Source organism: Hemicordylus capensis, chromosome 3 (genome assembly GCF_027244095.1).
Source record: "Hemicordylus capensis ecotype Gifberg chromosome 3, rHemCap1.1.pri, whole genome shotgun sequence".
In the NCBI taxonomy this organism is placed as follows: Eukaryota; Metazoa; Chordata; class Lepidosauria; order Squamata; family Cordylidae; genus Hemicordylus; species Hemicordylus capensis.
In genome coordinates this window covers 3830892-3853112 of record NC_069659.1, presented here as the reverse complement: position 1 = coordinate 3853112, position 22221 = coordinate 3830892, and the positions used below count along the sequence as shown (strand labels likewise).

At 50.0% G+C, this 22221-nt stretch overlaps 1 protein-coding gene across 6 annotated transcripts in view; it reads left to right on the top strand.

Annotated features, from left to right (window-relative positions):
* The window catches only part of ARRB1 (arrestin beta 1), a 180598-nt gene that overhangs the window by 135795 nt on the left and 22582 nt on the right, over positions 1–22221 (top strand). For all 6 annotated transcript variants that reach the window (XM_053313215.1, XM_053313217.1, XM_053313218.1 and 3 more), the window contains 7 exons: positions 4667–4727; positions 9598–9642; positions 9820–10016; positions 14226–14285; positions 15298–15365; positions 19416–19551; positions 20916–21000. In XM_053313215.1, coding sequence (XP_053169190.1) covers positions 4667–4727; positions 9598–9642; positions 9820–10016; positions 14226–14285; positions 15298–15365; positions 19416–19551; positions 20916–21000 — 652 coding nt within the window. The remainder of the gene's footprint in view (positions 1–4666; positions 4728–9597; positions 9643–9819; positions 10017–14225; positions 14286–15297; positions 15366–19415; positions 19552–20915; positions 21001–22221) is intronic.

The window sequence follows — 22221 nt, the reverse complement described above, 5'->3', positions numbered from 1 at the left end:
TGTGGTGCACTCACAGGTAACTTCTCAGCTTGACTACTGCAATGCGCTGTACATGGGGCTGCCTTTGTATGTTGTTTGGCAACTTCAGTTATTTCAAAATGCAGTAGTCCGATTGGTCTTTGTAGTTTCTCGGCAAGACCATATCATACCTATTTTAAAAGGGCTGCACCGGCTGTCGATATGTTTCTGGGCAAAATATAAAGTGCTGGTTATTACCTTTAAAGCCCTATATGGCTTAGGACCAGGTTATCTGGGAGAGCGCCTTCTTCAGTATGATCCCCACCACACATTAAGGTCATCAGGAGAGGTCTGTCTCGGGCCTTCTCTTTTGCTTCTCTTAGGCTCTGAAATGTGCTCCGTGTGGATATTAGAGGTTTAAGAGTTTTAGCAGCGTTTTAAAAAGCTCAGAAAACATATCGTTTTAGCCTGGTCTTTAGTGAGTACTGAAATTATTTTAAATTGGTTTTGATTTTGTTTTAATGAGTTATTGTATTTCTGAACCACCTAGAGTCATCTGGGTGAGGTGGTATAAAAATATCATCATCATCATCCATCATCACAGTGCTCCACAGTGTGGGGGCATGCTTAGGATGTCAGCTACTTTATTAATAGATTGCAGCCCATTGCTAGCAGATTGTTGTACAAATCCTTGTATGTCTTGTGGATTTCTTGTTTTATTTATTGTCGTAAGTTGCACTGAAGTTAGAATATATGTATCACTGTTTGTAAGGCATCTTTGCAGGTTGAGGTGACACTGAAGTGGCACCCGGGCCCCTGCTTTCCCTGTAATGTTCCATCTGGTGGTTGGGAAGGGTGCTGGGGAACAAGGTTTATAGGTGCAAGACGCCGAGGCCATGCCCCCCGGGAATTCTGGGTTTCACCCGGATTTTAAGCATCTCACCTGGATTGCTTAGCAGAGGCGTAACTAGGGAAAATAGTGCCTAGGGCAAGCACTAAAATTGCGCCCCTGTCCAAACAGGAATGATGGGACTTGTAGTCAACAATATCTGGAAATCCTTGTTAAAAGGAACACTGTACCATCTAGACATGGTTGTTGATCAAAACCTGAAAACATGAGCCATCTCTGTAAAAGACTCAGAACAACAGTCAGGAGTTATGCGAGGATTCCAAGTGTCATTTTCTCTGTCTCATCTCATTCTTTTTTAAAAACATGACTTTGTCCTAGAGGATCACCTGCCCAAATAGCCACTAGCAAAATAGGGGAAGAAGAAGGTGGTGGTGGTGGGGGGTGTCTATAAACCAGTGAATGATTCCTGCCAGCCTTTGTCTTATGATGACTGTTGGCTCATGATGGGGTCTATGTGCATTCACCACACTAGTGCTTCCTTTGACACCAAGAGGGAGGAGGATACATTAGTTTGCCACTCTAGACAGAGACATTTGCAACAGCAGCCAATTTCTGCCAGGGCGAAAACCAGCCCCTGCCAGACTAAGAAATCATTGTAATTTGCCCCTTCCTGTCACAAGCAGTGTGCTGTTCTTTTATTATTGACTCTAACTCTCAGATATCCCAGTCATGGATGGAAAATTCAGGGTCCATTTACAAGAGACACATTTTCTACATGGAAGTTTCTTCTGTGCAGGTGTTGTGCAGAAACCCATGTGTAGTGACTGCCAGGGGCATAGCAAGGTTGGAATGGGCCAAGATGAGATTTTTAAATGGGCCCCCAGCCCCTCAAAGTCCAGGGCCTCCACACACCCCAGGCCCCCAAGGATTTACATCTGATATTTCAAAATAAGTATGCTGCCTGGAAATACATTTCACTGAATACACACAGACGCACACTTCACAGTATATAGTGATATACATTGAGTACTATATATTTGTGCTACTTTTAATGCCTAGAACACACTAGCAACGCTAATTATTAAAATGGCCCCCTCGCTGCAGATTAGCAAAGGAGACTTTCAACCATGCAGGGTGAGCCGATGTTTGTTTTCTCAGAATTCTGAACAAATTCAGTAAAGTTTGATTCCAGGAGGTTTTTCACAGGAGGCTTTTAAAGCCCTTTAACACACATCTCCTCTGGAATGGAGGTGCTGCATTCACATGCTGGCCAGATTTACCCTAAAGTCCCTGCAAGTTATTGGGGAGCAGTTCACACACAAGAAAAATAAAATAAAATAAAAGCACAACACATGCTTCACAATTCTCACTCAGACCTTCTGGGTTGCAAAACAACTTGAACATAAGTATTTATGAATGAATGAATGAAAATAAATAAAATATACTTGTTCAAGAAGTTTTTGTAATTTTCTGCCCTGAAACAAGCCACTTATAGGCCTTTTTAGGTGGCTTTAAAAACAAAAACTAGCACATTTTTCAGTCTGCTTTAAATTAAATATTCAGAGACTTCTGAGTCTCACCCCACCCCCCATATCAAAGCCCTATGGCAAGCAGATTCCTATAGGGGTGGGGGGACCACAAAAAGGAGTCCACAGCCTACCTGGCAAAAGCTGTGCTGGATGGTCTGGGCAGAGGGTCTGCTGCTGCTGCAGAGAACTCTGCCTCCTTCCTGGCTTCCTGCCTCCCTTGGGACCTGCCAAGTACAGGCTTCAGAAAGGCCTACTCGGAGGCCTCTCTGGAAGCCCCGCCCACCCGCCGATCAGCTGAGAGGCGGGGAGAGAAGAACTCTGCAGTTTGCAAGCCTGGCTGATCCTAGGCCGGAGCTGGAGGCAAGTGGCTGAGGGGCCCTGGGGCTAGGCAGGTGGGCAATGGGGTGGGGGTGGCAGGAACTGGCGTGGCGCCCCTACCTCAGTGGCGCCTAGGGCACGTGCCCCCCCCCAGTTCCACCTATGTTGCTTAGCCGACACAGATTCACCCAGATTTCAGCTTTTTTTTTTTTCTTTAAGCTAAGCTCTAGCCCTTGTAGAAGCAGAGTTATGGAGCAAAATGTGCAGTCACTTTTCTGCTCAACCACTGGACTTGGATTAAGAGAGGTAGCACAGGAGGCTTGCTGGGAGGGTTTCACTTACAAGTACAGTAATCCCCTGAGGAATGTTGCTTTATTTGTTATCAGTAGGAGAGCTCTATCAGGCAGTTGAGAGGATAGCTGGCTTTTGATGTGAATCACTGCCTGCCTACCAGGCTGTGTAGTGTAATGTATAAGAACTTCCTTGGCTTTATGTTCAACGCATGCCTACTTAGAAGTAAGCACCATTGGTTTCAATCAGATCTTCTCTCAAATAAGTGTGTACAGAATTGCAGCCCTAATTAAAAAGTTGTGCTTTTTTTTTATTTTGTTCTATTGATGCTGTTAATATGCTAAAGAAAATGGTGAGGCAAAGATATCTCCCCCAACTATTGTTGGTAGATATCCAGAGCAAATACAAATCAACTGGAAAGTGCAGCTGCTAATCTGCATATGCAAAATTATTTCCAAGCCAATTCACATAATATGCAAATTAGGCACCCGGACTTGGAAAGCCAGGATTTGGCAACCCTAACATAGCTGCATCATCCAGAGGCAGCAGCACACAAGTCAACAAGAGAATGGAGGAGATGCAAGTCAGTCCTGCATCCACGAGTAAAGCTGTTCAGGGCTAGGCTGTGCAAGAGGCTGGCTCTTCAGAAAGTGAATTAATTACAACCTCAGTTTTAACAGAGCAGAGCAAGTCTGGCTTTCCAGTGATGCCTAAATGGTAGATGTGTGGGTTTTACTTTCAGTTAGGATTGGGCTCTTTTGCTTGCAGTAAGCCTTGTATGAGGCCAGTTGTCAGGGGGGGAAGTTTAGCATTCACAAGCCCGTATCTGCTGAGTATTCTTCTAGCACCAGCTTCCATGTTGCCCTCAACCTGCAGAGGACTGAAACTTTTGGTCTTTACCAAGGGGAAGTGTGTGTGCATGGAGGCAACTTTGTAAGTAAGCCTAAGACAGAAGTAGGCAAGTTGGACTCTGACTCCAGCTGTTGCTGAACTACAACTCCCATCATCCCCACTTGCCCTAAATTGCAGCTGGGGAGATGGGAATTGTAGTTCATCAACAGCTGGAGAGCCAAGGTTGCTTGCTCCTGGCATAAGAGATGAAGCCATGGAATGGATGAGCCTCCGTCTTTCCTGCTTGCGTGGCATGGACATTAATATAGGAGCTTTAACTTGTGATTAAGGGGATTTGTAAGACCCTTTCCTTTTAAACTAAAGATTTTTGATCCTAGTATTCTGCTAGCAGCTCCGTTAGATCCAGAGACCAAATATCCTATTAAATAAATGAATTAAGAGGATCTGTTCCAATATTAGAAATAAATTTCTGGTGCACAGCAGGAGCTGCTGACATAGTGGCCTGTTTCACATAGTCGCCTGAATCAAAGTTTAATGTGGTTTACCAACATTAGTGTGATTGTGTGAACTCATGCCAAGGCAGGCATCTCAGCTTCCTCTTGGGCCAGAAGCCACCTTGCTGTGGGTTCACACAATCACGCGAATGTTGGCAGCCACAATAAGCCTAGATTCAGATGGTTGTGTGAAGCAGAGACTTGCGTTTTGGGTGGTATACAAATGTGTTAAACAAACAAACAAATAAGCAAGCCAGTGAAAGACCAGCCTATTAAATTGGTATCATTTTGAGGTTCTGGATTCTTGTGTCCAATGTGTTGCTGTGCAGTGTGTGCTTCTGACTCCTACCTTGTATTTTTGCCTCACCTAACAGCTCACAGTGTACCTTGGCAAGAGGGACTTTGTTGACCACATAGATGTCGTCGATCCGGTTGGTAAGTGGACGTCAGGCTGGGTCCAGTACTTAATAAGAACTTGGTTGTGCTTTTGGAGCCAAGATAAATGGCCCTTAAAGACCCTGTGAATAGCTGGGCCACAAAGCTTTGCTTTTGACCAGTCCTCTGGAAACATTGATCTCCTGATTCCAGGGCTGTGATCTGAATGCACAGTGGCTGGAGCTAAGCAGGTTTTGGACCTCGTTGGGGCCTGGATGGTAGACAAGCTGGGGACCCCATGTCCTGAGCCAAAGGGACTAATACTCTGACCTGGGAGTAGGCAGCTTCAGGTGCACAGCAGGAGCTGCTGACATAGTGGCCTGTTTCATGCAGTCGCCTGAATTACGCAGTCGCCGGAGAGGAGAGCTGGTCTTGTGGTAGCAAGCATGACTTGTCCCCATAGCTAAGCAGGGTCCGCCCTGGTTGCATCTGAATGGGAGACTTGATGTCTGAGCACTGCAAGCTATTCCCCTCAGGGGATGAAGCCGCTCTGGGAAGGGCAGAAGGTTTCAAATTCCCTCTTTGGCAGCATCTCCAAGATAGGGCTGAGAGAGACTCCTGCCTGCAACCTTGGAGAAGCCGCTGCCAGTCTGTGAAGACAATACTGAGCTAGATAGACCAATGGCCTGACTCAGTATATGGCAGCTTCCTATGTCATTCCAGACTCATCTATTCAATGTTTTGTCTTTTGTTTTCAGATATACAGTGGCATAGTTGACAGACAGGGAGTTGTGGACGGCGGGGAGAGTGATCTCAGGGAGCAATCCTATCACTCAGACATATCCAGTCTCCATCCACTCACCTCCTTCCATGTCTCCCAGTCTTTGCTCATATTCCCTTTTGGAACAGAATAAATTATGCCAACAGATATGTGTATGCAAATATGCCTGGCTTCCATCAGTTAGTTTGACCACAGCATCTGGCTGTTTGTGGAGGAGAATCTGGGTGGTAATTCTGAACCAAATTCTAGTTTGTCCTGTTGGGTAGGAGGTTAGAGACATGCCCATGACCTTACAGCAAGGCAGTGTCAGAGGCAAGAATTGTACCTGGGTCTGCTTTGCCTTGCCATTCAGACAGCATCAGCACATCCAGCCTCAAAGCGGATGGATGCTGGTTAATCCCAAAGGCCCCACAGCTCATCCTGAAGTTTCTAGCGCTTGTGTGTCTTACAACAATTCTTTATTGTGATGCTCTGATGTGATGCTTTCAGCCTCCTTGGATTAATTACTTAGCCCAGCAGGATATATTGGCTCCCCATTATCTCCAATCCTGTGGGTGCCCATTGTTGATGTTGGTGGGTGTCCCTCCCCCCCCATCAATATTTAATTACAGCCCTTCCTTTGATTGCACATTAAGCGGGTAACAAAACCTTTCCCAATTGCTAATTTCTCCTCCCTGGGAATTTGCAGTGTCTGACTCATCCTTGCCACACACTTCCTTTGGCTCTAGCTGGAACTGATCTCACCAATTAAACATCCCCCCCCCGCCCCCACGGTTCTCATTCTTTACTGGCCTGCTCCCCATCCAGAGAAATTAATTTACTTCTGCAAGCAGAAAAAGGACTTGAATTTCCTCAGCTCAGCCAGACTTCAGCAGGAACACAATTTGCTGCGCTGATAGCTGGCGTGTGTGCTGCTTTGATTACTGTCTTACAATGACCTCCTTTTGCAGTCAGAATCGTTGCAGGGATGTGGGGTTGCCATGTCCCCCGGAATTTAGGGTAGCCCCCGGATTTTGGCTCTTCCACCCGGCTGCTTACCTGGATTTACATTGATTTCAAAGGCGTTGCCTGGATTTTTCTCTGGATCTGATCACATGGGAGGGCAGAGAAGGAGGGGAAAGTAGCTAAACCTGTCAAATAAATAAATACAATGCAAATTAGTTTATGCATAATTTGCATAATATGCAAATTAGGCCACCTGGATTTGGTAAGCTTGGCGATGGCAACCCTACAGGGATGGTCCTATGATCCCGCCCCCCCAGCTGTCCCTCACCTGAGCTTTTTCCCCCTTTTTTTAAAAAAAATCTCATTTTTAGACCCGTCAACCCACTCCAAATGTTTGTTTGGTTGATTGAATCATCTGCCTTTTAATTGGTGAATTAAATATTTGCACATTACCAAAACCTCAACACAGATGCTGTTTTTGAGATACTGAAGGAAATTGAGAACATGTAATTTAATCACCAGTAGACATCTTTAATTTTTCCGGTCCTGTTCCCGGTTGTAGTAGCACACCCACAACCAAAGCGGCCTCAGAGTAACTCCCACTCGGAGCCTGCCCCCATCAATAGATCATCACACACTTGAGTGGAATATCGGATAGTTCAAATCCTAGTGTGTAGACCCACTTGTGTCTGGATCCGAGAGGCAGTCCCTCAATCTGTCTGAAGTCTTCAGAAGGCCAAGCTGGTGTCCATCCACTGCCCAGTGAAGAGGGGTCTTTGCTCAGCTGCTTTCTCTGGTCCAGCCATACCAACTGTTCACCTCCAGGGCGCTTTCCAGACTAGAGCCTGCAACGGGGTCACGCCGTATCTCGGAAGGGTGCTCCCACACTTCCTGTGTTGTGACGCCGCAGTCCCTACACGGACAGCAGGGTGCCCGTTCACATGCCAATGCCTTGTTTCGAATTTAATCGCTACGATATAGAGCTAAGACGTCGTATATCCGGCGTAAGGAAGTTGCTGTTTTTTCGGGTTGTTCGTTTCCACGAGACGGCTCCCCCTGCTGTTTATGTTTCAAATGCGACTTGCCTGAACGGCGGCATTTTGCTGCTGTTGAGCAGCTAGTCTGGAAAGCGCCCAGCTCTCCTTGCCCCTCGCCTTGGAAATCTCTCCCAGCTTTGGCCCCACCCTGCCTTGCTGCCCTTCCTCTCCGTGGTGGGCTTCCTGCCCGCTCTTTGGATCCAGCACCAGCTGCTCATCCGGTCCCTTGCTCTTGGCCCTCGGTGGCTTTGCTCCCCACCTTGCCTCCCTGCTTCCCTCCCCCATATCCCTCGGCATGACCCTCGTTCCTCCAACTCCTCCTCCATCCTCCGTTGTGGGGTGTTTCCTGCTCCCCCTGGCCACCCCTTGTGGCTGGAACCTCCTTCCCAAGACACCTCTGCCAAGCTGCCTCTCTCTCTCCCTTCCGATCCCTCCTCCAAGCCTTTCTCTTCCTTGGCTTAGGCTCACGTTAGCCCACCTTCCTCCCCTGTTTCCATTTCCCTGCCTTTTCCCACCTCCCTTTGCAGGCTGCCCCGCCCTGCCCCCCGTCGTTGGACTACAACTCCCACCATCCCCAGCCACAGTGGGCAGTAATCAGGGATGATGGAAGTTGTAGTCCATCTACAGCTGGAGGGCCGAAGTTCTGCAGCCCTGCTCTAGATTCTAAACTGCTTGGTGTGGGGACTTGTCTTCTTTGCGATGGGCACTATATGAACAAGGATCTCCCCTCCCAGTTCCCCATCTCAGCCCCACACCTCCAGGTTGTTCGCCCCACCCTCATTCAGATCGCTTTTGTCCCTGGTTTCAGGTCTGCATTAATTTGGTATTTGTTTTTTTCAAATATTTCTAGGCTGCTTTTCAATTTAAGCTGAAATTCCCAAATCGGCAAACAATAAAACAAAACCCCAATGCAGTCATAATATCAGCAGACTGTGTCACTATATAGACATAAAGGCAGAAGAGAAGCACCTTAAAACAAGAACCCAGTTAGAACAGAAAGGAAAAGCATTCAGAATCCAAACCTCGGTAGGTTGCTGTTGAATAAACCCCCCAGCAAAGTGCCTGAGCAGGCAGAAAAGTCTTATCCTGCTACCTAAAGCGTAACGAAGCAGGTGCCAGGTGAGTGACCCTGGAGAAGGCATTCCCTAAAGGGGGAGCCACCCCCCAAAAGGCTGCTCCCAAATGTTGCAGTCCCAACTCCTCTGGTTCTTGCGAGGCAGGTCTCCTGCCATTTCTCTGCGCATGAGTGTTGGCCAACCCAACTTCCCTCATCGCCCGGCATCAATTGGCAGTGCCCCAGAGGGTGCTTCAGCAACCAGCCCTCCATCTCGGTCCTCATTGACTGCAGCTGTAGCTTTTGTGGGGCATGCTGGGGAACAGAGAAGTTGCACGAGGGACGAGAGCCGGTCTTGTAGCAGCAAGCATGGATTATCCCCTTTGCTAAGCAGGGCCTGCCTTGATTTGCATGTGGATGGGAGACTATATGTGAGCCCTTTCTGGGGTAAGATAGTCCCTCTATGGGATGGCAGCCATAGATCAGTGGCAGAGCATCTGCTTGGCATGCAGAAGGTCCCAGGGAGACTACATGTGTGAGCACCGCAGGATATCCCCCTTGGAGGATGGGGCCACTTTGGAAAAAAGAGCACCTGCATTATTATTAATTATTAATTCGATTTCTATACCGCCCTTCCAAAAATGGCTCAGGGTGGTTTACACAGAGAAATAATAAATAAATAAATAAGATGGCTCCCTGTCCCCAAAGGGCTCACAATCTCAAAAGAAACACAAGATAGACACCAGCAACAGTCACTGGAAGTGCTGTGCTGGGGGTGGAGAGGGCCAGTTACTCTCCCCCTGCTCAATAAAGAGACTCACCACATTAAAAGGTGCCTCTTTGCCCAGTTAGCAGGGGCTAACTTGGATGCTTGTTTGCAGAAGGTTCCAAGTTCCCTCCCTGGCAGCATCTCCAAGACAGGGCTGAGAGAGACTCCTGCCTGCAGCCTTGGAGAAGCCGCTGCCAGTCTGTGTAGACAATCCTGAACTAGACGGACCAAGGGTCTGACTCAGTATATGGCAGCTTCCTCTGTCCTGCTATCCATGCACAGCAGAAGCACCAAGTGTTGCATTGTGGGCACAGCCCTGATGTCTGCCTTTTTCCCTTCTACAGATGGCGTTGTGTTGGTTGATCCGGAATACTTAAAAGAGAGGAAAGGTAACCCCCCCCCTTCCCTTCAGCAGTGTGCATGGAAAGCCATCAGTCAAATGACCCCCCCCCCCGCCCCATGGAGGGCTGACGCTTAGCCATTGGTCACTGGCCCCTCCCTGGCTCTTTTTTAGCCTCTCGTTCCTGATCACTCTGTCCCCCCCTTGCAATGTGCTCTCCCCGCAGTCTTCGTGACGCTGACATGCGCCTTCCGCTACGGCCGCGAGGATCTGGACGTCCTGGGCCTGACCTTCCGCAAGGATCTTTTTGTGGCCAACATCCAGGCCTTCCCTCCGGTCCCTGAGGAGAAGAAGCCCCTGACGCGGCTCCAGGAACGGCTGATTAAGAAGCTCGGTGAGCAGGCCTACCCTTTTACCTTCGAGGTACGGATCCTTCTTCCTCCCCTTTTCAGCCTTGTGCCCTCCCCTGCCCTGTCTGTTGTGCCCCCCGTCCCCATGGGCTTTGTCCAACATGGTTGCCCACATGACCCCGAGCTCCTTACCGGAGGGGTTCTTCTCACACCTCAGGTCCCCACATCCTGTTGGATGATGATGATGATGATGATGGTTAATAATGTGATTTCTATACCGCCCTTCCACAAATGGCTCAGGGAGGTTTACACAGAGAAATAATTAATAAATAAATAAGAAAGAAAGAAAGATGGCTCCCTGTCCCCAAAGGGCTCACCATCTAAAAAGAAACATAGGATGGACACCAGCAACAGTCACTGGAGGGATGCTGTGCTGGGGGTGGAGAGGGCCAGTTGCTCTCCCCCTGCTCAATAAAGAGAACCACCAAGTTAAAAAAGTGCCTCTCTGCCCAGTTAGCAGGGCAACTACAGTGGCCCTGGGAGTTGATGAGACGACAACTCCCATCATCGCCAGCCGCCATGACCTTCACTTCAGGAAGGAGGAAGCGCGCCTTGAGGCTGCACAGTTTCTCACTCAGCGTTGGCGCAGCCGGGCACCTGGGCCTGCCCGTTATTTACCGTTGTGGGAATTGTGGCTTCCTTCTCTTTCTGCACAATGTGGCTTAATTGCTGCAGTAATGAGGCCCATTCATTCCGGCGCGGCTTGTTGGCAGGGAGAGAAACAGCTGAAGAAAGCAGCGCTTTGGTCCGAGGGGGGGAAGATGTTGCCGCGGAAAGGGCTCCCTGGCTGGGCGGCTGCCTTCAGTTAAGGCGGGAGAGCTTCATGGTTGGAGGGCTGGTGGGGTCAGAGCAAGAGTGCCCAAGCCGTGGTCCTCCAGGTGTTGCTGAGCGACAACTCCCATTGTCCGTTTATTGTGGCTGGGGGTGGCGGGAGTTGTTGTCCAGCAACATCCGGAGGCCCCCAGGTCGGAACATCTTCTTTACCAGCACGGCTTTTTAGCTTGGGGAGGAAAGGTGAATGAGGAGGGCCATGAAAAGCAGAGGCTTATGAAATGATGCCTGGCCTGGAACAAGTGGAAAGAGTGGAGTTCCTCCCTGCCCACTTTGGTAATACTAGAACCGGGGGCGGGGGGGGGGTTAATCCCATGAATCTGACTGGCAGGGGATTCAGGACAAACGGAAAGGTTCCTTCACACAGCACAAAATCACTGTACAGACTTCACTGCTGCTGCAGGACGTGGTGATGGCCGTTGGCTTAGACGTCTTTCAAAGAGGTTTCGACAAATTCACGTTTGAGGAGAAGTCTGCCGGTGTGGATGAGGGCTCTGTGAAACCTCCATGTTCAGGGGCAGCCTACCTTTGAGTGCCGATTGCTTTGGGGAGCAACAGCAATAGAAGGCTCTTGCCTTCATGCCCTCCTCCTCGATTTCCCAGAGGCATCTGGTTGGCCACTTTGAGGAACAGGATGCTGGACTCAAAGGTAGACCTTTGATGTGGTCCAGCAGGGCTCTGCTTCTGTTCTTACAGCATGGAGGGCCAGTATGGACACTACCTTACTGGCCCAAGCGATTTGGAAGGGGCTGCACTGTGAGCTGACGGCCTCTCGGCACTCCCCTTTATTGCTAGTGGTGGCCATGGCTTCAGAAAATAAGTGGTGGGATGGCATGATGTTTGAGCCCACCCATTACAGGAAGCTCATTGAACACGCCAGACAGTTTTTCTTTCCTCCATAACTTGTACTTACTATGCTTTGTTCAGCTGAAATTCATCACTACAGATCCCTTTTATCGACCATGCATACACTGAATACCCAATTACAGGGCTCCAACACTCCCTTGTGTGGTTGTCTCTTTCTAATGTTTTAAGCTAAGCTGCCATGTTTACCAATGCATTGGTCTCCGCATAATTAACCTACGGGATTCTCTGCCACAGGATATGGCGACAGCCACCAGCCTGGATGAATTTAAGAGGGGCTTAGACAAATTCACGGAGGACAGATCTATCACTGGCTACTAGTCTTGATGGCTGTAGACCGCCTCCATCCTCAGAGGCAAAATGCCTTTGAATATTAGTGGCAGAGGAGCAACAGCAGGAGAGAGGGCTCTCCCTCCCCTCTTGCCTGCGGGCTTCCCAGAGGCATCTGGTGGGCCACTGTGTGAAACAGGATGCTGGACGAGATGGGCCTCCTTGGGCCCGATCCAGCAGGGCTGTTCTGATGTAATGAATCTCTCTTTCCGTTGTCCCATTTTGCTGCATATACCATTATGGCTGCTGTTCAAGTGTACAGGTATAGGATAGGCTCAACGGTTGATTCTGTCGCGGTCTCAACATAATTAGGAAAGCACATTAATGGTTGCAGTGTTACATTCAAACTGAAAATATAATGAATCACTTTCAAAACCATCGGTCAGTATCTAATTTCTGTGGGAAATGGTTCCGGACTTCATTAACGTGACCTCATACTACATTAGCCTTAATCCATGAGAATTTGAGACGAGCCTTGCTGGATCACGCCCAGGGTCCCTCTCGTCCAGCATCCGGACACCACCAGATGCCTCTGGGAAGCCCACAGGCAAGGACTGAACTGGCTCCTGCTGCTGCTGCTCCCCTGCCCCTGGGATTAAGAGGCATCCTGCCTCTGAGCCTGGAGGCAGCCGGTAGCCGTCAGGGCCAGTGTCGTTCCCTCTAAGGCATGCTCAGGTGCGCCCGCTCGCATGTTTTTCGATGTCCACTCAGTCAATTTTAGATCCCGCTCAGGTTGAATCAGAGAGGCCCCATTCTGCATGCACATGTGCGCACACACTGCCTTGATACTGCCGCCCAGAACAAAACTGGTTCTGCACACAGATGAAAAAAATTAGAGGGAACCCTGATCAGGACTTGTAGCCGTTGACAGACCTGTCCCCCATGAGGTTGTCTAAGCCCCTTTTCAGGCCACCCAAGCTAGTGGCCATCACTGCATCATGTGGCAGAGAATTCCATGGATTAATTATGTGCTGTGTGAAGAGGTACCTCCTTTTGCCTCTCCCCAATTTCCTGGCAACCCACTTCAAGAGTCTAGTCCTGTGAGAGAGGGAGCAAAACTTCTAGTCCTGTGAGAGAGGGAGCAAAACGTTCTGTAACTGCTTTCTCTAGACTAGACGTGCTTTTATACACCTCTGTCATGTTCCTCCCTTGGTTTTCTAAACTCAAAAAGCCCCCAAGACTTTGGCTTTTCCTTGTCGGAAAAGTGCTCCAGTCCCTTGATCATTTCAGGTGCTCTTTTCTGCACTGTGTCTTCACACAGCTCGAGTCAGCCCTAACTTAGCCTTCAGCGCAAGTGATCTCATCCTTGTGCAGAATCGCAGAGTCTGGCCTCAAAGTAGTTTATGGCCTTGGAGCCTCGGACTGGCTGGCCAGTGGCAACGGGGACACGGGCACCACCGGTCCCAGGGCGGCGGCAGCAGTGTGGCACATTCCAAGAGATGTGCCCTAGGACCTTTTGCATTGCTGCAAGGGATGCTGGGAAGGACCTCTCACATCCCGGGCTGTTTACATGATTTATTTTATTTATTTTTACATTTATATCTCCCTCTTCAGGTTAGGCTGAAAGTTAAGTGTCTGGCCCAGAGTCACCCAGTAAGTTTCTGAATGGGGATTTGAACTCAGGTCTCCCCGGTCCTAGTCCAGTGCTCTAACCGCTACACCACACTGACTATCCCTCCCGCACACACACACACACAAAACTATTCCCCAAATGATCGTTTGGGCTGCTTGTGCCAGGCGTGCCGGTCCTGGGCTATGCAAGTCGCCACAGGGTTACCAGTGGCCCTGCAGGGCATCCCATCCTTCTGGAATCTTTTACCTCCACATCCTGAGCAAAGTGTGGGAAAGTCAGCCAAGCAGGAGTTTCCAAGGCCGGCAGCGGGAAGCAGCAGCTAGAAGCAAATAGGAAAACTAGGGGCCATCAGCACTCCTGAATCAGCTTGAGTCTCCAGAAACCAGAAGATTAAACAGGGATTCAGGCTTGTTCTCTCTCTCACATACACACACACACACACACACACACACACACAGAGAGAGAAAACTGAGCAACTTAAGGGTGACTGTACCACACCAAAAATTATGTGGACATTGGGTGCACAGGTAGAGATGTCTGCATGTGGTGGGAATTGTTTAAAATGTCTGAACAAGACCTGGGCATGTTGGCATCCTTGTTCACACTGCCGCTTTTCGAATTCAGATCCCACCCAACCTTCCATGCTCTGTGACGCTGCAACCTGGACCAGAAGACACAGGCAAGGTAATCAAGTGTTTGCTCTCACTCTACGTACGGGGTGGGCTTTGCATCCTCAGGAAAATCTGCTTGGCACAACTCGTTCCGTAAGGTGGCAGGCACCCCAGCCCGCATGCCTTGATATGCTCATTTCACCATGTGGCGTTGCCCAAGTCAGGGTTTCTCAAACCTGGGTCCTCAGATACTGTTGAAGGAGGTAGGAAGCATAAATTGTCCCCTTTGCTAAGCAGCATCTGCCCTGGTTTGCATTTGAATGGGAGGCTACATGTGTGACCGCTGTAAGATATTCCCCTCTGGGGATGGGGCCACTCTGGGAAGAGCACCTGCCTACTTGCATGCAGAAGGTTCCCAGTTCCCTCCCTGGCAGCATCTCCAGATAGGGCTGAGAGAGACTCCAACCTTGCAACCCTGGAGAAGCCCCTGCCAGCCTGTGTAGACAATACTGAGCTAAATGGACCAAGGGTTTGACTCAGTATATGACAGGTTCCTAACTTTCTGTGTTCCTTACTCCCGTCATCCTCAGCTGCAGAGGCCTTTTGTCTTCTGGCCACTGTGACTGGGACTGATGGGAGTTGTAGTGCGACGCCATCTGGGCACCCAAGTTTGAGCCCTGCTGGCCTAAGGAAATGACAACGGGCCATGACGGGACGCCTGACAGCTGCTGGGATCGCATCCCTCACTGACCACGGGGAAATGCGGCCCGGTGCACTTCAGTGCCCACAGTGGTCCCGCTGACTTAATGGCATGCTTGTTGCTCCCAGGACTGCCTGGAATTGTGCAGCACCAGCCTAGGAGCCCGGAGGGAAGCCGGAGGAGCCGGCATGAAGCTCCTTTGACCGCAGAGAGTCTTCCTCTGCTCACTGCGCAGGGGATCTCTGAGGAACCTCAGAGACTGCTAAGGGCATGGCTGGCCAAGGGCCCCCATCAGTACGACTCTGGCCCTGGGTGTTTCCATCACAGAGCAGCACAGCTATAAACGTGACTTCGCCTGCCTTTTTTTCTCTCCTTTGGTTCCTAGGCTTGCGGCGTTGACTATGAGGTCAAAGCTTTCTGTGCAGAGAACCTGGAAGAGAAGATCCACAAGAGGTGGGCAAGGGGACAGCAGCCTTCTCGCTGCTACAGTGGTTGTTTTTATAGCCTTTGTGGTTTACATTGTAGTATGAGCAAACAAGTCCCTGCCCCGAGGATCTTACAGTTTCAGATGGGATAGGATGGAATGGGAGAGTGGGTGGGCGGAAAGGATGGCAACGGAGGAGAGGGAGGTGAAGATAATAAGGAACTGGCTGAAAGCTCTCAACCAATTCCTTATTATCTTTGCCTCTGTGTGTGTGTGTGTGTGTGTTGTGGGTGGGGATGATTGGAATTGTAGTCCATCCACAGCTGGAGAGCTTCAAGTTGGCTACCCATGGTCTGGAGGCGATGAATTGGATGTGCCCACAGTGATCAAGCACGTTCCTTGTAAGGGGAGTCTAAAATCTGGGCGGGGCGGGAGGGTGTTAGGTAGCAGAAAGAAAAGGTGACCAAGGGAACAGAGGCGTAACTAGGGAAAACGGCGCCCGGGGCAAGCACTGAAATTGCGCCCCCCCCGCCCCTTAGCTAAGCAGGGTCCACCCTGGTTTGCATTTGAATGGGAAACTAGAAGTGTGAGCACTGGAAGATATTCCCCTCAGGGGTTGGAGCCACTCTGGGAAGAGCATCTAGGTTCCGAGTTCCCTCCCTGGCAGCATCTCCAAGATAGGGCTGAGAGAGAGATTCCTGCCTGCAACCTTGGAGAAGCCGCTGCCAGACTGGGTAGACAATACTGAGCTAGATAGACCAATGGTCTGACTCAGTATATGCAGAGGCTTAACTAGGGGAAACGGCGCCCGGGGCAAGCACTGAAATTGCGCCCCCCCCCGCCGCGCCACTCCCACCCACCCCCAACATACTGTGCATACATAACACATGTTTGCCCACCATAAGCATGTTCCTACATCAGATGCCAACATGCAGTATATACTCCTATGTTGTGGAGGAGGAGAGCTGGTCTTGTGGTAGCAAGCATGACTGGTCCCCTTAGCTAAGCAGGGTCCACCCTGGTTTGCATTTGAATGGGAGACTAGAAGTGTGAGCACTGGAAGAGATTCCCCTCAGGGGATGGAGCTGCTCTGGGAAGAGCATCAGGAGGTTCCAGGTTCCCTCCCTGGCAGCATCTCCAAGACAGGTTTTTCCTCACAACAACCCTGTGGAGTTGGCTTGTATCTCAAACATCAGAATTATGATGCAATGATACTACATTATTATAAATAATGAAAGGGGCTTACATCTTCTGGCAATTAATTCAATTTGTTGATTATGTTTGAAGGTGAATAAGAATGAAAACACTCTCTCTTTATTTCCACCCCTAACCAAAGTTCTCTTTGAAAAAGCAAAAAAGTTGGATAAAGTGGAACAATAATCAATAACTTTGATTGAAAGCCGTACTGTTTTGCAAGAAGTTGGATAACTGGGGCTTACTGCTCTAGACTCTATAATGACCTATACATACATATTTATTTATAAATTGGGAGTGTGATTGCAGAGTATCAGAACAAATATTCTATAATGAATAGGCTGCTTTCTTTCTTATTTTTAAAGTAGCAATTCATTTTCATCAGCAGAAAACAATCATACTGTGAATACATTTTTGCTATTAATACTTATTCTTCAGTGCATAAACAATCCCATTTGAAATTCTAGCTGGTTTTCTAGCTAATCTTTCAGTGGAAAGAAACTGATTTGCAGAAGAATGGTCAGTAAGTGGAATGCATTTCATCTGTTTGAAATAACTGTAAAACTCACAGCAGAGGAAGAAGAAGAGATCCAAACATGCCAAATCCCAGAGACTGGAAGTCAAAGGTGGCCACTAAAAAGGATCACCAACACCAAAACATACCCAAGAAGGCAGGGAAGACTTGCTTGCTGGCGGGGAGCGTGGTGGAAGAGAAGAAACCCCTCCCAACTTCAGCTTCCGTTTGAGCGAAGGGGTGTGTGTGTGCGTGCGCGCCCGCTCCCTAAGCCAGGGGACACGCACCGGAAAAGCAAACTGGGGGGAAAGGCGAGGCAGGCTCCTCCACCCTGGGGGAAAGTGCGCCCGCCACGGAGCCTTCCCAGGCAGCAAGCATTAAATCCTCAATAAAATCCGAGGCAAATAATATTCCTACTCCACCACAAAGCCTTTTCCACCATTGGGAAGGTCGAGAGTTAGATTAATTCTGCTGTGCTTCAGATCCCCTAATGAAAACAATAAAGGAAACCACTTTCCAGACTAAACCTATCGCAATAAATTTTCCAAATGTGCCCGCCCAGGTTGAGGGACTGATTTCTTCCACATTTCGCCTCCCCCAACCCAGTCTGTTCCATCTGATTTGCAAGATAAACGATTGCAAAGGTATTCGTCTCCACACCGCCCCCGCCCCGCCACAGGCGTCTCAGTCCTTAGCAGCATTTACTGAAGCCAAAGCGAAGGCTCCTCAGAAGCCTCCGCCAGTTACTTGCGGAAGCGCGCTCTGCGGGAGGGGGAAACACAACAACCCCACGCATTGCCCTCTTGTCCCCCACCCCAGAGCTGCCCTTGAGAAGCTCTAAAGTTTAACAAATTTACTGCGGCATTGCAAAAAAAAAAAAAAAAAATCTAGTGAAAGAATGAACAAGCAAATCCTAGGAAACGATGGGAACAATCTCTACTCTACCATCGCTACAGGCAGATTGCGCAGGAAAGGCTGCACCCACGGCGCAATTTTATGCTCTTCTACGCAGGAAAAAAAAGTCTTAGTGACTCCCTGTCCCGAGTCCCACTCAAGCGTGCCTAGGAGGACCGCAGCTTCACAGAGAGGGGAAGGCTTCCAAGGGGAGTCAAGAGCGCGCAGGAGTTGCTGCTCTCTCACGCGCATCGTCCGCTCACTCACCTGAGCTGGGCCGTACCAAGGAGAAGGGCGCGCAGAGGAGCAAGGCTCGGCTAAAAGTCACGGCCGCTGCCAGAAAGTACCGTGTGGTTACCGCCATCCCGCCTAGTGATAGGAAAGCAGCAGAGAGGAAGTCCGGTGCGCCGCTGCACTAATGCCTTAGTTCAGGTTACTAAAAGCGGTTGGCGTCTCAAAGACACCAGGTGCCTTGCTAGTAAGCGGGAGCAAAGGGCGCACAAGCTGCTGCGGAGGCTAGAGGAGGTGGAGGCAAGCCGAAGAGAAGTAGTGGTAGTCCCATTAGCGCGGCGCCTGCTAGTCTAGAGAAAGAGATTCCTTGTTGCTGCTCAGGAAATGAAGCAGAGTGACTAGCAAGTCGCGCCTGCGCCGAGGGGGGGGAGGGGCGCCACCGCCAACCCGGACTCAAATTTTTTTACCAAAAAAAAATATTTTTTTGAAAAAAAAAATGGGGAAAGGAAGGGGATTGGTGGGGGCACTTTTTGGCGCCCCTACTAAGTGGCACCTGGGGCACGTGCCCCCTCTGCCCCCCTATCGTTACGCCCATGCAAGGGAAGACTTGGTAGAGGTGTATAAAGTCATGAATTGTGTGGAGAAAGTGGGTAGAGAGTTTTCCTGCCTCTCCTAACATGCACAAAATTCTTGAGCAAGATTGACTTCCAGCAGAATCAGAATGGCTGAAACATCTCCACTCCGTGCGTGATTAATGGGTGGAATTTGCTGCCCCAAGGATGGGGGTGATGGTCCCCAGGTCAGATGCCTTGAAAGGGGGATTAGAGGAGAGGGTTAGCGACAGCTGGTGGCCAATGGAATCTGCAGATACAATCAGGATGGCTCTGAGTTTCTGTGGCTGGGGGCGGGGGGTGGGCAAGCCGTCGGGTAGGGGCTGTTGCATTCCTGAGTTTCCTGGAAGCATCTTCTCAGCCACTGGAGGAAACGATGTCGGACTCGATTGCCCCACTTTGGCCCCCTCCAGCTGGGCTGAGGATCATAGGACTCAGTGCGCACCTGCCTGAAACTTAAACTACCCAGTTAACTTGTGGGGAGCTTATAGAATGTAAGCCAGGAGTGCCATACCTGGGGTCCCCAGATGTTGGACTACAACTCCCATCATCTCCAGCCACAGTGGGGACCCCTGGTGTAAGCCATGACGGAGCTGTTCCCGCTTGACCCCGTCTGCTTCTCTGTGCTGCTGTAGGAACTCCGTCCGCTTGGTGATCCGTAAAGTTCAGTATGCGCCGGAGCGGCCCGGACCGCAGCCCATGGCTGAGACCACCAGGCAGTTCCTCATGTCTGACAAGCCCCTGCACTTGGAGGCCTCCCTGGACAAGGAGGTAGCGTGTGTGCGCGCGCATGTGCGCATGTATGTGCGTGTGCTCTGTACCCATCAGCTGTGGGGCAGGAACAGGAAACCCTGGGGGCTATTGCTTCAGGCTGGGAATGAGGCGGACCCCACACCCCACTCGGGGGGCCCCGGTTGCAGCTTAGGCCTCACTCTGGAGCATGGAACGGCCTCCCACATTTATCTGCTTCAGTGGCGCGTCTTCCAGACTTCCCGGTGGGCGGGCCGCAGTGTTCCCTCTAACAGGGATGTTGTTGACTGCAACTCCCAGAATCCCCAGCTGCAAATGCTTTTGCTTGGGGAAGATGGGAGTTGTAGTCAACAACATCTGGGAATCCCTGTTAGAGGGGACACTGGTGTGCCACTGTGTGAAACAGGATGCTGGACTAGATGGGCCTGATCCAGCGGGGCTGTTCTTATGCTCTTATGCAAAAAAAAAAAAGGGGAAGTTGGGGGTCTGAATAGCATGAACAGTGTAGCAATTTATTTCTGAAAAAAGTCCCAAAATGTTTTGAGGTGAAAAGATTCGGATGAAAAAAATGGACCCGAGGGCTCTGGTGCCTCACTTTTTGCACCCTCAGGGCTGCTTCCGGGAAGAGGGAGGTATTGACCTGGTCTTTGCTGTGCTGCAGCGCCCCCCCCCCCCCAGCCAATGGCCAGAGAGGGAACTGCAGCTCAGTGGCCCAGACAGACCAGGCAATCTGGGAGCCCAGTAGAGACCTGGGCGCTTTCCAGATTAGACCCTGCAACGGAGTCACGGCGGATCTCGGAGTGTGCTCCCACACTTCCTGCATTGTGACACCGCAGTCCCTACGTTGACAGCAGGGTGCCGTTCACATTTCCAATGCCTTGTTTCACATTTAATCGCTGCGATATAGAGCTATGACATCGTGTATCCGGCATTAAACATTTGCTGGTTTTTTGAGTTGTTAGTTTCCGCGAGACGGCTCCCCCTGCTGTTTACGTTTTGAATGCGATTTGCCTGAACGGAAGCCTTTTGCTGCTGTTGAGTGGCTAATCTGGGAAGTGCCGTGGCCGAACTATAAAACTGCTGCTTCAGGCCTGGTTCCTCAGTCTGAGCAAGCTCTTGCTAGTGTAGCTCCCTACTTACATCCCTGCCTCTGGCCCAGCTGACCCCCCGTCCACTTTGCTGAACCTCGACTTTGTCCTTCCCTGGGCTTTGTGCTCCCCTCTGGCCTTTCCAATGGAACACTTACTGGCCTGACCCCACAGGGTCTGACGAAAGTGGGGCAGGCGAAGGGGCTAAACCCTGGGGAGGGGAGGAGGAGTGGGCGGAGACTGTCCCAGAGGCTCCTCCTTGAAGATCACAGGAATTGCCTCTCGTTTTCACTCTAGATTTACTACCACGGGGAACCAATCAACGTCAATGTCCACGTAACGAACAACACCAACAAGACGGTGAAGAAGATTAAGATCTCAGGTAGACATGCACACCTCTCTTGCCACCTACACTAGCAAGTGGCTAAATCCTTGCACACGGAAACGTTTTCTTCTAGGGAACTTTTAAAGTTCCCAGCTGCTACACTTTCTGTTTGGAAGTTCCATACTCCTTAGGTACTTGTCTGCTCCGTACTAATCCCTCTTTGCATGCTCATATTTTTCTGCGATAAAGTTAAATAAAATATTGGAATGAAATGTTCTGGGGGTACAAGCTGGCTGAGGAGTCCTGCCCTCAGATCCCGAATCCTATCACTCCCCAGAAATCCCAGACCCATGGTGGTGGGTGCACGGGTGAAATGGCTGTGCTTACCGTGAAAGCTTTAAAAACAGCCACAGATGCAAGAAGGCACCATTGGTTCTTTTTCACTGGTGTGCATGTTTGAGGGGGTGGTGACAAGTTGAACAACTTTATCCAAGCCCAAGGAGACTTTGCCATCTGCACTGGCAAAGAGAAGAGCTGGTCTTGTGGTAGGAAGCATGAAGTGTCCCCTTTGCTAAGCAGGGTCCACCCTGGTTTGCATTTGAATGGGAGACCACATGTGAGCATTGGAAGATATTCCCCATACAGGATGGGGACATTCTGCGAAGAGCACCTGTCTGCTTGCATGCAGGAGGCTCCAAGTTCCCTCCCTGGCAGCATCTCCAGATAGGGCTGAGAGAGATTCCTGCCTGCAACCCTGGAGAAGCCGCTGCCAGTCTGTGTAGACAATTCTGAGCTAGATGGAGCAAGGGTCTGACTCAGTAGGAGGCAGCTTCCTTTGTTCCTGTGTCTCCAACCCTCTGCATATCTCACATAGGCAGGTTTTGTTAGTGGGTATGAAATTCATGATCTGCCACTCAGTGTGGACAATGCTGAGTTAGACAGACGACTGTCTGACTCAGTATAAGGCAGCTTCCTGTGGTTGCAATGACAGGCAATGAAAACCTGGGTAGCTTTTCCTCTAACCTTGCCTCCACACAATCACTTCTACCCAGGTTTTCCTCTAACCTTGCTTCCACACAATCAAAACTTGGGAGTACACACAGCTCCCAAACCTGGGTAGAACACAGTTTTCGATTGTGTGCCTGGCCTCAATGCCTGGCGAAATCTTGGGGGCCCAGCAGAGAGATTCTGCCATTGATGCCCTGTCTGCCGTCTCTGTCTGCCTGTTGTTTCCGTGACAAGCAGAAACAGAAGAAACGATACAGAACATCCTTGTAT